Consider the following 15287-nt stretch of genomic DNA (forward strand, 5'->3'; position numbering starts at 1 on the left):
TCTCTAATGTTTAGGATTCACGGTTTATTACCATCCTACAGGTGTGGCTTTTCCTGTGTTCCTTGACCCCTCACCTACTCCAGGAGGCCCCAGACCTAAGGTTCCAAAATGATGATAAGGTCGCCATCAGAACAAGGGAAGTCCTAGCCAGCAAGTAACTCTGTCCCTGGGGCCTGCGACTTCTGTCCACGAGCTATGGGTGCAGGTAAACACACACAGGTGAAAGAGACGCAAGGCATCACTCCATTTAATGCACCAAGGAAGTTATCTGACAGGCAGAGATTAAGTTCTGACTTTCTGTAAGATGCCAGGAGGACATTTAATTTGGTCTTTCTTTTTTTCATTTTATAATTAGAGATGAGATCTCACTATGTTGCCCAGGCTGGTCTTAAACTCTTGGGCTCAAGCGATCCTCCTGCCTCGGCCTCCCAAAGTTTTGGGGTTATAGGAATGAGCCACTGCGCTCGGCCTCATTGAGTCTTTCAAACTCACACTGAGCGTCAGAGACTGTGGGGTCCTAGAACCCGTGCCTGCCAGGAGAGCTGAGTCCAACAGGGAGACATAAGACAGATCAATGAGCTCCGTCACCGAGCATGAACCTCGCAGGACCCCAGTGACAGATGTCAGTTCTCTAAAGAGATTCTTACTCTCTTGTCTAAGGTACCACACTCCCTGATGGTGTCAGCTGATTCTACACTTACTGAGGAGGTGAGTCCACCAGATGGTATGACTCAGGCACCTAAACCCAAACTCATCTTCCCAGGAGGAACAAGGCGGTGGCCTCACTAGCCTCTGCACACACATCTGAGCGGTTGGGAGGCTTCACTCTTTTTTTTTTTTTTTTTTTTTTTGAGACACAGTCTTGCTCTGTGCCCAGGCTGGAGTGCAGTGGCACAATCTCAGCTCACTGCAAGCTCTGCCTCCCGGTTCACGCCATTCTCCTGCCTCAGCCTCCCGAGTAGCTGGGACTACTATGCCCAACTAATTCTTTGTATTTTTAGTAGAGATGGGGTTTCACCTTGTTAGCCAGGATGGTCTCGACCTCCTGACTTCATGATCCGGCCGCCTGGGCCTCCCAAAGTGCTGGGATTACAGGCGTGAGCCACCGCACCCGGCCTGGGAGGCTTCATTCTTAAGGAAGAAATGTGCCCTTGGCTGAATGCCTCAGGGTAATGAACCCACTCTTTAAAATCTCACCAAAACGATCACGTGTTTTCACTGTGCTGGCCCAAGCTGGCAGCCGGAGCTCGATGGCCAGCAGCTGCCCAACGCCATGCCACTGGCTGGGCACCACAGGGGAGAAGGGAGCAGCTTTCACTCACCAGACAGTGGGTCTCTGCCAATCATCAAAACATTGGGCAAATTCATTACAATCAGCTGCTGGAGAACTTCCTGCAGAAACAAAGGGGGAAAAGATACCATTAAGAACCGGAAACAAAAATAAAGAGGGATTAAGTAAATTACAAGTAATGAAGCCCCCGGACGGGTGCACAGCCATCCCGTGGTGACTACGAAGGCACTAAAATGACAGCAAGGAGCACGTAAGATGCAAACAAACACGAAAGCCAAAGCCTAACTGTATTTCTGTCTTGATTGTTAGCAAATAAAAAGTATGCCTACAAGAGATTTAATGGGGTTATGAAAAAAAAAAAGCATATTTAAAAAATAAAATGAAAGCTAAAGTTATGTCTGCATAGGTAGAGAGGCCTGGGGAAAAAAGGCAATAGATGACAGGCTAGGACAGCAGTATCATGTTTCTTTTTTAAAAGATACCCTTATTTTTATTGTATGGCTTGTGCAATTAAAAAATAAGGAGGCCAGGCGCAGTGGTTAATGCCTGTAGTCTCAACGCTTTGGGTGGCTGAGGCAAGAGGATAGCTTGAGGCCAGGATTTCGAGACCAAGCCTGGGCAACATAGCAAGACGCCATCTACACACACACACACACACACACACACAGACACAGACACACACACGCACACACACACACTCTTAAATTAGCCAGGTATAGTGGTATGTGCCTGGGATCCCTGCTACTTGGGAGGCTGAGGTGGAACAATCGCTTGAACCTGGGTGGTCGAAGATACAGTGAGCTATCACACCACTGCACTCCAGCCTGGGGAACAGATGGAGATCCTGTCTCCAAAAAAGAAAAGAAGAAGAAGAAGAAATAAAGATTAAAGAGATGCTACTGAGCCTTTCTAATCTGATGGTTCAGGATCCAGCACTAAGCAGGTCTTTGGTACAAGTTATAAATGAGGAGACTTCTCTCATTTATAGCATGGGCTTCCTAAGCGAGGGATACATCAGAGCTGCTCTGCCTAGCCAGAGGTGGGGCACAGGCAATGAGCTGCCTTCCTGCCCTCACACCCGTGGGCTTGGAGAGAAGGCCCAGGCATCAGCTATCAGTCATGCCCGCTCATCTGGGTACAGGCTCTCCTCAGCGTGCTGGCTCACAGCCCAGCCTACCACTTACATCCCCCTAAGTATTTCTTGGGGCAGATCACTCTTCTGTGCCTAGATGCAGGACGTCGTTCACAAATAAGGAGATTTTAAAATTCCAGTTCTGGTGGGGCACGGTGGACACGCTTGTAATCCCAGCACTTTGAGAGGCTGAGGTGGGAGGCTTGAGCCTGGAGTTCAAGACAAGCTTGGGCAACACAGAAAAAACTCGGATCTACAAAAATTAAGAATCAGCTAGGTGTGGCACTGAGGCCTTGTGGTCCCAGCTACCCGGGAGGATTGCTTGAGCCCAGGAGTTCCAGGCTGCAGTGAGCTATGTTGCACGAGTGCACTCCAGCCTGGGTGACAGAGTAAAACCCTGTCTATAAAAAAAAAACAAAATCCAATTTTACGGAAGACAAAAAAGAGGGTGGGTTTCATAACTATTCTAAAAGTGGCCACTATAGAAATTCTTCACCAAGAAAGCTCCTGTTAGGCCTTTAAAAATGTGTTTCTGTTAAGACACAACTAGTTTCGTAAGTCGCTCTATTGCATAACATGCGGAATCTCTATATCCAGTGTGCCGCTAACTAGCACTCGAGAAGAAGAGGGAGATAATTACACAACCCACATGGCCCGGGTGCATATCTCAGACCATCTCTGAGTCAGATTAGAACGGGGGCCGAGGCCGCATGCCAGGAGAGGCCAGCACCTGCAGAGAACATAGAAGAGGGTCTTCTCGTCCCTCCTTATTGTCTTTCTATGGCTCCTATCCACACTGCAGGAGGGGATGTTAAACCGTGGGGTGTACTCCACTCCTGAACACACCAACCCCCCTCCACTCAGTGCTGGAAATCACATTTCTCCATTATCCAGGGTCACATGTCACCGTGTCAGCAACGGCTAATGCTTTCTCAAACATGTCTCAGCTGGTAAATATCTGTACGTGTTGGACAATAGTGTGAGTTGTTTAACAGCCTCAGCCCTCCTTTAGGGCTTGGGAAAAGTCAATGTGAAAAAATTGTCTCTTAAATGCATGAGTTTGCCAAAGGGTTCCAACACCCTTGCCCTACCACCCCAGGCAAAATACACCAGTAAAATCAGTGAAATCTGCTTTCCAGCTAATTTACTCAGTGAAAGGAGAGTGCCCAATGACATGAGCCTGTCCGTCACACAGCTCCCTCCCAGCCTCAAAACTACACTCCAGGCTGGGTGCAGAGGCTCACGCCTGTAATCCTAGCACTCTGGGAGGCCAAGGTGGGCGGATCACCTGAGGTCAGGGGTTCAAGACCAGCCTGGCCAACATGGTGAAATCCCGTCTCTACTAAAAATACAAAAATTAGCCAGGCTTGGTGACGCATGCCTGTAACGTCAGCTATTTGGGAGGCTGAGGCAGGAGAACTGCTTGAACCCAGGAGGCAAAGGTCGCAGGGAGCCGAGATCGCGCCACTGCACTCCAGCCTGGGCAACAGAGCAAGATTCCGTCTCAAAAAAAAGAAAAAAAGAAAAAAAAGACTACATTCCAGTGTTCCAGTCAACCCAAAAAACAAAGGTCATCACCAGCAAACCAGCCACAATCTCCTTTCCAACTCTTGGCTAGCTTTCTTCTGCCATTTGTCCAAGCTCAGCCCTGTATCAGGGTGAATGTGTTTATAAGCGAGATGCAATATGTGAAATCATCTTGTTTTGTTGTTTTGTTTTTTGAAATAATCTGAAGGTCACTGCAAAAAATGCAAATTGTTATTTTTATGTGAATGTTAATCTAAGCAAAACACTGCTAGAAATATTGCTAGAAAATGTATGTGTTCTCCTTCCAAAACAGGATGTTTAATTTTGTCTAATCAGTACTTTCTAGTTTTCCCACAAGAAACATGTGTCATTTGTGCAATTAAGAAATAACGTTTTGCCGGGCGCGGTGGCTCACGCCTGTAATCCCAGCACTTTGGGAGGCCGAGGCGGGCGGATCATGAAGTCAGGAGATCGAGACCATCCTGGCTAACACGGTGAAACCCCATCTCTACTAAATATACAAAAGATAAGCTGGGCGTGGTGGCGGGTGCCTGTAGTCCCAGCTACTCAGGAGGCTGAGGCAGGAGAATGGCATGAACCTGGGAGGCGGAGGTTACAGTGAGCCGAGATTGCGCCACTGCACTCAAGCCTGGGTGACAGAGCGAGACTCCATCTCAGGAAGAAAAAAAAAAAAAGAAATCATGTTTTAGGAACAGACAATATCTTTCTGAGTTGTTCCTTTCAAAACACCATGGTTCTCCTAAGATGTAATCCTATGGCCAAAGCTACTCTCGAGCCATTAACTGGTCCCCTTAAAGAACCATCAATCACATTTCCAGCAAAAACTGGCTCAGATGCCAGGGCTGTCCAGCAATATACATAATTGAGACACATTAATTTCAAATTTTCTGTTAGCCATCTTTAAAAAAGTAAAAAGAAACAGGTGAAAATATTCAACTTTAAGCCAATATAACCAAAATATAATCATTTCAACCCATAATTGACATAAAAATGTATTTTACTTTTTTTTTTTTTTTTTTTTTTGTAGAGAGGGGGTTTCACCATGTTGCCCAGGCTAGTCTTGAACTCCTGGACTCAGGCAATCCCCCAACCTCAGCCTCCCAAAGTGCTAGGATCACAGGTGTGAGTCACCTTGCCCGGCCTTTGCATTCTTTTTCCATACACTTTGAAATCAGTGTGTATGTTACACTTACAGCACATCCCAATTCAGATGCTAAATTTTCACTGGAAATACTTGACTGTTTCCAGATTTCACGAAATCTAGAGTTGAAAAAGTTCATTTGTTGGAGGTATAATATGCGAGATTAAGAAAAAATAATTTAAAAAATTTTTAAGAAAGAAAAAATAGACTTGTATTCCCAGGTTGTTCCAAACACATTTAAAAGTTTTCCTACAACTGAACTGAGTACCAGTTTTTAAATTTAAATGAACTAAAATAAAAAATTCATTTCCACAGTCACACCGCGGTATCTCCAGGCCCTGAAGGCCACATGCGACTGGTGGCTACCGGGCCCCAGCACCAGGCCTTTGCCCTCCCCCGCGGGGAATGTGGTGGGGTGAGGGGCCTCTGGGCTGGCCCTCAGTCTGGCAGGGACGTGAGGAGGCTGCTGACGAGGGGACCCTCCCACGTGGCATCAGAACAGAAAGCCACTCACTTGGAGGCTGCAGCTGATGCTGTCCTGCCAGGGCACCTGGTCACACCCCAGCCAGCCACCTGTGAGGCAGGACCACACCAGGCTGGAGAGTGCAAGCCCAGTGGTGCTCTGGACAGGCCCCCACATTTGCCAGTGAGCCCTCCTTGTGCCACTCTAGTCTTTGCAATGGCAGAAACAAGTGCCAAGGCAAGCTTGAGGGACAAGGGACACACACTAGCCTCGCTGAGGCCTCTGTCTTGTCACCGGTCCTTGTGGTCTGATGGACAGGGAAGAAGAGGGTCAGGCTTGGCACATGGCCCTCCAAGGGAACCCCCTTCCGCAGAGCACATGGTAGGGGTGTGGCATCGCAATCCAGGGTAGATTGCACTCCTCCCCACTTCTCCTTTAGGTTTGCTTTCGGATCCTAAAATAAGATTTTGCTTTTCATAAATGACTTGCTTTTCAACTGCATCCTGGAATGACTCCTCGGCCAATTAAATGCTTTAAACAAACCAAAAGAAAAGTCAATGAACAAAGGGTCAGAGGCAGGTGCATTTGTGTTTTGGATACTGCAGGGGCCACTGGTGTCCCTAGGGGTTGGGGGAGAGCAAGGCTGAAAAGCGCTTTGTAATCTCACAAGGGGAGAGGGCCCACCCACCTGACAACACCCTGGCCTCAAATCTAAAATCTAGGCTCTTATCAGTCACCCCATGGGGGAGGGTTGGGGTGGGCCAGGACCCCCTCAGGAAGCATTTGTCACCCCGGCAGGAAGGTGGCAGGGGCAGCAGTTGTGTCTGCACACGGTGTCAACAAGCCTCCATTCCCAGCTCCCAACCCAGATCACAGAAAGCAAACTGAAGGTGGCCCAGAGCATGCTGCATCTCAAGGCCTGTAGCGGTGGCTTTCCAAGGTCACAGGCGTAGAGTTCTAAGAACAGAACCAAAGAGAAAGCTGATTCTATTAGAACCTGCTGGGGACAAACATCAATGTACTTGTTGAGAAATCAGGACCGTCCCCAAAACACAGGATACAGGTGTCCCACTCCAGGCTTCACAGGCAATGAAGCTCTGACGGGGGAGGATGACATCAGATCGTAGCAACGCCTGGTTAGGGAGTGACGCCCATGCTGGGTGGTGGGGCCACTGCAGACAAGACCAGCGTCCAGGCCAACGGTCTGACTGCTAAGCACTTGTCACTGCTGGCTCCAGGAGGCCACAGGCACCCTACGGTCCCCTCCAGCCTAAGTGCTCTCCTCCTCTCCTCCAACTCCCTCACCCCTCACCCCTCACCCCTCCCAGGCAGGTTTCACCTTGCTGGGGCTTCTGCCCTCCTGAGAGGCAGGACAGAATGAGAGGCAGGACAGAATGAGTGGCAGGCAGGTGTCTGGAGCCCATGAAGCAGGTAGGGATCAGGACGGGAAGGGACTAGGCTGGGAAGGACCCAAGGAAAGGGGCCTGAGCGCCTCCCTTCTCCACCTACGGTGGCCCCTCACGCCCCACATGACCCTGTATGGCTCCTGGGGCTTGTAGATGAAGCTCATTTTCTGTTTTGTCCAGTTGAGGCCATTAAACTGTTAGGGCGACAGGCTGCCTCATTCCTTTTCAGCCAGTCTCTATCTGGGACTTAGAAATAGTGCATCCACTCAACCATGTTCACCACGGGCTCAATGTCTTGGAGACCCTGAACTGAGCCTGTGCTTTCTTTTGGGACCTCCTCCCTTGGTTTGGCAACAAGGTACTCAGCTCAAGTACCTTAAATGACATCCTTAGCCCCGCTCTGAGAACAAGTATGTAGACCCCAACTCTGAGTCAACCATCTACTATGCAACCTGTCAACCACAGACTATTAAAGGCCCAAATCCTCCCCAAAACTTCAAACGGAAGCATGAAAGAGGTGTGAGATTAGAGAACAGCACTCTAACAGTCTTGCTGCAAATTAACGCTGGGGAACGGTTCAGGACGCTATGGCCACTCATTCCATTTAGGAAGGCAGCAAAGAGTGCTCAAAGGTGTAAAAAGATACATAATTGTATGTACAGTAGGAAATGGATGTTGAAAAAAGAAAACAAAACCTCAAAGGAAATATATTACACTAAAATGACAGAATTTTCTTTATTAGAGTGATTAGGGCAACAGCAAGTTTCCCCAGCATTTTCTAAATATTCTGTAAAGGTTCTCACAGAGACCATATAGTCAGAGGCATCTATTTACTAGGTATTTCAGCTGTGAACATGATAGACCTACTTAAAAAATACACACACACACACACACACACACACACACACACACACACGGCTGCGCATGGTGGCTCATGCCTGTAATCCCAGCACTTTGGGAGGCCGAGGCGGGTGGGTCACCTGAGGTCAGGAGTTCAAGACCAGCCTGGCCAACATGGCAAAGCCCCCATCTCTACTAAAAATACAAAAACTAGCCAGGCACAGTGGCATGTGCCTGTAATCCCAGCTACTTGGGAGGCTGAGGCAGAAGAATTGCTTGAACCCGGGACGCAGAGATTGCAGTGAGCCGAGATTGCGCCACTGCCCTCCAGCCTTGGCAACAGAGCAAGACGGTCTAAAAAAATATAAAAATAAAAAAAACAAGAAACAAACAAACAAAAAACCATGTATCTGTATCTATATCCATATATCTATAGCCACTCTTTCCTCTGAGACAATTCACCAACTATCCAAGATGAGGAATGAAGTAGATTGCCATTTTAAATAATAGCCACAAAAAGCAAGCTGCACCTTCAAGCATCTTCTCATCAGGAGAAGCCAAGCCTCTTGATTGGGAAGAACGGATGGGAGCCAGGAGCACCCAAGGGGTCTGTAACCAGTGAAGGGGGACGGGGTCCTGGGCGAAAGGCTGACTCTCAGGGTACAAGCCCTGTGAAGACAGAGCCTCAGAGGTCCCAGAAAAGGCCCACTCAACACCTGAGGCAAAGTAAGGGCCTCCTGAAAAGACTTAACAACCTGCCAGGGCCATCTCAACCACTGTGCCTGCTCCAACAAAAAGGTCATTTTCTCCGCAGGTGGGAGAAACATTACAGTCCTGGGAAAGATGCAGGTGGAAACACCGTTCTGTGCATGTGGCAGAGGTTAGCTTCAGTATCCACTGAAAACACTAGGATAGTTGGACCAAGAACAATGATTTCACGAAGAAATGGGAAGAATTATTTTTCTCCTTCTAAGTGAAACTGAATCTCGCAGCTTGATATTTTACCAGGAAGGAAGAATAAACGCTGCCGAAAGCCAAGCGTTTAGGCCCACGGGATGCCCCTCATGTGGCTATGAATGGGAGCTGCTAATGCAGAATAAATGAGAGGGAAATCCCAGAAAAGTAAAGATGAACGCCCAGCACAGGCATTCAGGATGAAGGTGACGCTCACGGTTGCCAAGGAGACCAAGATGGTCCAAACAGCAAAGAGAGCCTTCCACACAGCCAAAGCAAAACCACAAAGAATGCCACTGTTGACCCACACACGCTAACAGTCAAGACTGAAATAGCAGAAGCATGAGTGACGTCGGCTTCGCAGGTGCACCCAGCACACCTCTAGACACCGTCTTCCCTGGTGCCCAAAGCCGGGGCATTTTCTACACCTTTAGGTCTGGTCTGGGGTTCAGATATTCAGAAGACACATACTGTGTACACCTTGCAGCGAGCTGAGAACTCTCAGCCTGTCTGGGAGGGAGGTAGACAGTGGCAGCACAGCACAGGGAGTACTGCCAAACTGCCCAGGCAAGTCTGGGAAGGCTTCCCAGAGGAGGCAGCTTCTGAGCTGGGCTGTAGAGAATGCTTTGGAGTCTGACACATGAGGGACAGAGCCAGGAAATGTATTAACTGCTAAGTGTGGGCAGCAAGTCAACCCTTCGGTTACCCTGAGCATCAAACTGAACTACCTACAACACTCTCTGCGCTTCCCACGAGGGTGCCCTTCCTCCCACAGCCCCATTACCACCAGATTACCACCTGCCAGACCCTACTCGCCCTCCAAAGCTCAGCTAAAACGCCCCCTCCTCTAGGCAGCCACCTGATGCCAGATGATTTTTTTCTCCCCTGAACTCCTAATGCTTCATCAGCCCCCTTCGGCGGCACTTCTACACTGTGCCATGTCAATCAACTCCCCACTCCCAAGAGGCAAAAAGCTGCTAATAGTGACAGTTGGGAAAATTAAATCAGAAAATATTCCTCAAAATATATATTGAGTACACAGTTTTTAAAAACCTCTTTTGTGGAGGAGGTGTCTTCTCTGTCTCTTCCATGTTGACAAGGGAACCAAGATCTGAAAACCTACTGTTCTGCTCTATCACTGCAATGAGGGTGGTTTCTCTGCTAATTCCTGTGCCTTGAAACCTGGAAAATCTGACACCATATTCCTTAAGATTCACAGCCTGTAGCTATTAACAAAAGTTAAAAACATTTCAGAGGGAAAAAAAGCTTCGAATTTGTTTTAGAATTTTCCATTAGAACTTGTGTAAGTGGAAGATTGAATATAGATTTTTAAAAACATTCCAAAGTGAACTGGTAATGCTGGCTTGAATATACCATGCTTTCCAACTGTAAAATCCCAAATGCAATAGTTTTATGAGCAAACTAAGCAAAACTAAATTAATTTTAAATTCCTAAACTACAGAAGTGACTTCAGACAGGAAAGGCCCCACACGTATTCCAGTGTTCCCAATGTCTAGTCCAGTGCTCTAGGAGGGGTGTCGAAACCCTGCATCGATTTAACACTTCCAGAAATGGCACGGTGCTGGCTGTGCTTCAGGCAGGCGGGATGCTTTTTGAGGGCCCCCAAGAGAACCCTGTAGTCAGGAGGGATATTCCACAGATCTCCTTTGCAGGTGTTGGAACGTCCACGCTCATGCCACTGATTAACTCTCCACAGGACACATCTCACAACCTCTTCCTGGATTTGGCCAGAAGCAGCCCCTGAATGCACCTCAACAACTTGATGGCCTGGCACTGGCAACCAGCCAACCTCAGGCCCCGTTACCAGAAACACCAGACAGTGAAGAGGTTCCCTCTCCTGTCTCCTCCTTCCTCCCTGACATTCATGCGAGGTGGCCAGGACAAGAATTATGAGCATCTCCAGTGGGAGGGAACAGCCACAGCACAATGTCGCTGATCGTTTGCCAGCAGGGCCTGGAGCAAGACCGGGGTTGGAACCTCAGGCCTGGAGAGCTTCCCTCATAGACACCGTCTTCATCACCTCATGCCCAAAGCCAGAGCACTTTCTACAGCACAGGCCCGCCCCAAACCTTCAATAACGACTCACGACACAGCCTGTGGCCCAACCCCAGCCAATCACACCCGCCAGGCCGGAGTGCAATGGCGCGATCTCGGCTCACTGCAACCTCCACATCCTGGGTTCAAGCAATTCTCCCACCTCAGCTTCCGAAGTAGCTGGGATTACAGGCGCCCGCCGTCATGTCCGGCTAATTTTTGTATTTTTGTAGAGATGGGGTTTCATCATGTTGGCCAGGCTGGTCTTGAACTCCTGACCTCAGGTGATCCACCCACCTCGGCCTCCCAAAGTGCTGGGATCACAGGTGTGACCCACCGCGCCTGGCCAATTTTCTTATTTTTTATTCATTATTATTTTTCTTTTTTTTACCTCTGGAACACAGCACATTTTCTAACATAGCCACTGAGAGGAAAACCCAAGCAGCGGTTTGTCCTTGCTGCCTGCACAAAGCCCGGGCCCACATGCTTGTAACTCCATCTGCACAAGTGGCTCTCCTCTCCACCCAGTCCCTCTTCGGGGCGGGGAGTCCTGGCAAAACGAGTGGCAATGAAGTGCTTTTATGTTACGAGGCTGTCATGTAAAGCTGCTGATAGATTCAATCCATCTGTTCCACCTCATTTCGATTAATCCTGGGATCCCTAGGGCCTGAAACCAACTGCAATCTGCACAAGCCCAGGAGTGCCGGCTCCCCTAACAAGGCCACCCGTGTCTCCGTACCCAGGGACCAACTCGGCCCAGCCGAGGCTACCACGTCATCAGAAAACCCCCTCCCACGGAACACTTCCTAACTGCCTGTCCTTGTGGCTGCATTCACAGAAACAAACATAAGTCGGTTCTTTGTTCACAGAAAGGAAAACAAATATTTCCTTTGAGCTGACCCAGGAGGAGGAGAACCGCTGGGAAGGAGCACCTGGAAACTCAAACACCGCCGCATGAGGGCAGAGCCACTAACTCCTGCCTCTGCCTGTAACCTACTGTGTGGCCTCAGGCAAGTCACAGTCCCTCTCTGAGCCACACCCTCATCTGTACCAGGATCAGGACTCCACAGTCTCTAAAGGACTTCAGTCTCCTTCAGAAGGGGGAAGGGAGGGGCTGGAAAAAGAGACGCTGCTGGCAAGAGAGGCACAGCACATCTTTATGGCGTTAACTCGGCTGCCAGCTCTCACCAGCAGGCAAGTGCCCACGCGTCCAGAAGAACTCAGGGAACCCGGCAGGGAGGGAACTGGAGGATGTTTCAAGTAACCCCAGGAGCTCCTGCCACCTTCCCTTTAGGGCTGTGTGATGCCCTGGATTGCTCTGTGGGCAGACCTGTCTTATCTGATGCCAGGAAGGGCCTGTTCTGAGCCCCTGAGCCAAAGAAGGGGGCGGGGGGCAGCCCCAGAAACACGGGCAGGACACGGCATTGGAAGAGAACCTCTGCCCATAAACAGTAGTTCAGGAACCATTTTACAAGCGGAATGCAAGCCGGGTCTCTGCATCGGGCTTTAGGAACGACCTGCTGCAGTGATGCCTCAGCAACCACAGGTGCGGATGGTGGGGGAGGGGAAGGCGGGTCAGTAGGTGGACACATCCGTGCATACAGACCCCAACAGCAGAGGGATGCTGAGAATCTGCATTTTAAAACCAAAAGAGCCATCAAGATTATCCATAGAGTCAGGAAACTGAGGTCCAGAGCAAAAAAATGACAGAGGCGTAGCCCCACATTCAGGTCTGGATACCCAGGTCTCCTTGGACTCCGCCCTAGGGCTCCTTATGCCATACCAAGAAGCTTGTATCCACTCAGCGGTGTCTGCTGAGTGCATGCCATGCCCTGAGGTGTGTGTTTGGGGTGAGGCAGAAGGACTTCAAGGATTAGGCTAGGGATGGAGAGAGCAGGGCCCTTTCCCCACAGGACAGCATCTGCAGCAGTTCTGGGCCGCCCTGTCCTCTGTCCCTAAGTCCACCCCTCCTGGCTAAAACGACAGCATCGGTGCTCCAGTGCTTGGAGTTGATATAAGGGCCCTGATTTTATGGCCGTGAGGGATCCTATGACTGTGACTTCATGATGGTAGAGTCCTTTTATTTTTTTTAAGCTTCTTGGCAAAGTCAGTATTTTTGCTGATGGATGGAAAAGTCAAGTAGTTCTGCTGATGGATAAGCAAGAAAGGGGCAGAGAAAGTGTGGCCAGAGGAAACTACGGTATGCATGCAGGGTGGGCTGGGACAGGCATGACCCCCCCAGCCAGAGTGAGTGTAGTGGTCCCATGGGAAGAGCCATGTGCTGTCCAGGCCCAGCCAACCTCACCCGCCGGTGGCAGGAGTACAGAGGCCGGCGGTGGCAGGAGTACAGCACAGACCAAGACCACAGTCTTGGTCCCGAGGAGTCTGTAGAGTCACAGACTGGGACCAAGACTGCCTCCCGCACCCTCCAGTCAGGGGTGGCTCTAGCTGATTTCCTGGGCAGGCACCTATCTGTCCTGGGCACACCCTCCCTAGCTCAGCAGAAGCAAGGCCCTTCTCGTCCCAGCAAGTAGCTGGGCTGGGGGAACATGGCACCTGCCCACACAGTGTCCCATGTCCCACTCCACCGCTCACCCACCCAGGCCCACAGGCACCTATGCCAGGGCAGGGCTGGGGCCACGCCACACCCTGGCAGCCCTCACCCGGTGGCCTGACAATGCCGCTTCACTCCCAGGCACAAGTCGGAGCAGGATGGTGGAGGGCACCTAGGAGCCTCCAGCGGTAGATGGCAGCCCAGACCACCCCAGCCTGCCGGGACCTGTGAGGGTGGGAAAGGCAGGCAGTGGGGGCAGCCAGCCCCCAACCCCACGTCCCAACCTGAGCCCAGGCCTCAGGGCATGAGCACCACAGCACAAGGGGTACCAGCACTCCCGAGTGACCAGGCCTCCTTGTCCAGTGTCCCAGGGCAGGCATCTGGAGGGCAGGGAGAGCTCCTTGAGGAAGGGCAGCCATTCCCCCTCTCATTTATGCCACACTTCCCAGGCACCTGCTGGGTGTCTGATGGCATGCCAGTTGGGAGGTGGAGGGTATGAAGCCAAGACTGCTGCCCTCAAAGCCAGGAAACAAAGACAAGGAGGACAAAGCCTGCGGGATGGGGGACAGTGAGGGGCGCAGGGTGTTTGCTATAGGGCCAGGCCCTGTCCTGGGGAGCTCACAGCCTGATCCCACCAGCAAATCCCACCAGCAAGTCTGGCACCCTAACAGAGGGATGGCAGGCACCTGAGCTGGGGGCACTGGGAGCAGAGGAGAGCGGGGAATCCAGAAAAGCTCCAAGGAGGAGGTGGCCGGAAGCTGAAATGGGAAAGAACAAGGAGCAGGTGCCATCCAGGTAGATGGCGGCGGTGCGGGCGGGGGGGCGGAGGGGGGGGGCGGGTGAGGCATGTGTTAGTGCAGGGAGGGCTGGGAATAAAGGAAAAGGAAGACACAGAAGGTGCCCCCACCTTGTGTCTCTGGCTACAGTCCCACGATGAAGGACAACTGAGAACCAGATGTGCACAGAACCACCGTTCAGAGAGTCTGGACCCAGCCCCGTCTGCACGTTATCTAAACGGTGACAGCAGCAGCTTTGGAGTCCCCTCTGCCAGCTCCACCACCACGTTGCTGCTGGGCCTCGGCATCAAGCCCTGCCAGGTGGCCAGAAAGGCAGGTGGCCAGGCAGGCAGGCATCACTTAACCTAGCGACAATCAAGCCTGTGCCTGGCATGAAGTCAGGCCCCCGGAGGTGCTGGCTGAACCTGAGGCCTTTCCTACGCCGTCAGGTTTTGCTGGGCACTGTGCTCTCAACATGCTCCAGGGCGACACACCGTCCTCCCTCCTGCTTCAACACAGGGCAGCTCTGCATGGGGCAAACACAGGAAGCCACAGTCACCACAGTGAGCCCATAAAGGAAGACAGTCCCAGCTACCTGTGTGTGCGAGGAGTGGGGTCCATTCTAGAGATCCCCAGGAATGCACAAACCGTCCCCAGCCCCCGGGCTCAGGACCAAGGAGGAAGAACTGAGCTGGGACATCTGCTGGGGCCACCTTCTCTCTTCTCCCTCTGGCCTCAGGAGGGCCAAGAAAAACACACACGATACCAGTGCCCTGTGGTGGTCTGGACTCAAGAGAGCTGGCTTGGACGCTACGCTGAGAACACTAGGGGCAGGTCTGGCCCCGGGAGCAAGTGTGCCACGGTTCATCAGTGACATCTGCCTGGGGCCAAGCAGAACTTGGGCTGGTCAAATAGCAAAGGATGAAGAGAAGGAAAAATTCTACACACACGGGAACCACGACTCTCCAGCGTGGATAAATAAGACTGTAATTACCCCTCCTTAGCCCCCACTCGCCCCTCCAAAAAAGCTTTCCGGAGGAAACAGACAGCAGAGCAGACATTTCATGCAAACTGGTCACTTTTCATTGCAGGAGTTAGCAGCAAAAGATCAGACTTCATCTAGAGAG

The 15287-nt window shown here is 50.9% G+C and overlaps 1 protein-coding gene across 8 annotated transcripts in view; it reads right to left on the bottom strand.

Moving 5' to 3' along the window:
• Positions 1–15287, bottom strand: part of CCDC88C (coiled-coil domain containing 88C) — a 146721-nt gene that overhangs the window by 87008 nt on the left and 44426 nt on the right. For 6 of the 8 annotated variants that reach the window (XR_008538943.2, XM_016926600.4, XM_063793074.1 and 3 more), the window contains exon 4: positions 1323–1392. The exons of 1 other annotated variant lie outside the window; for it this stretch is intronic. Coding sequence is in view for 5 of the 7 variants with exons in the window: in XM_016926600.4 (XP_016782089.4) it covers positions 1323–1392 (70 nt within the window). In the remaining 2 variants the exon portion in view is untranslated. Of the gene's footprint in view, positions 1–1322; positions 1393–14291; positions 14401–15287 lie in introns of those variants that run through there. One more of the 8 variants, XM_016926602.4, reaches the window with a different exon arrangement.

This window comes from Pan troglodytes, chromosome 15, assembly GCF_028858775.2.
Source record: "Pan troglodytes isolate AG18354 chromosome 15, NHGRI_mPanTro3-v2.0_pri, whole genome shotgun sequence".
In the NCBI taxonomy this organism is placed as follows: Eukaryota; Metazoa; Chordata; class Mammalia; order Primates; family Hominidae; genus Pan; species Pan troglodytes.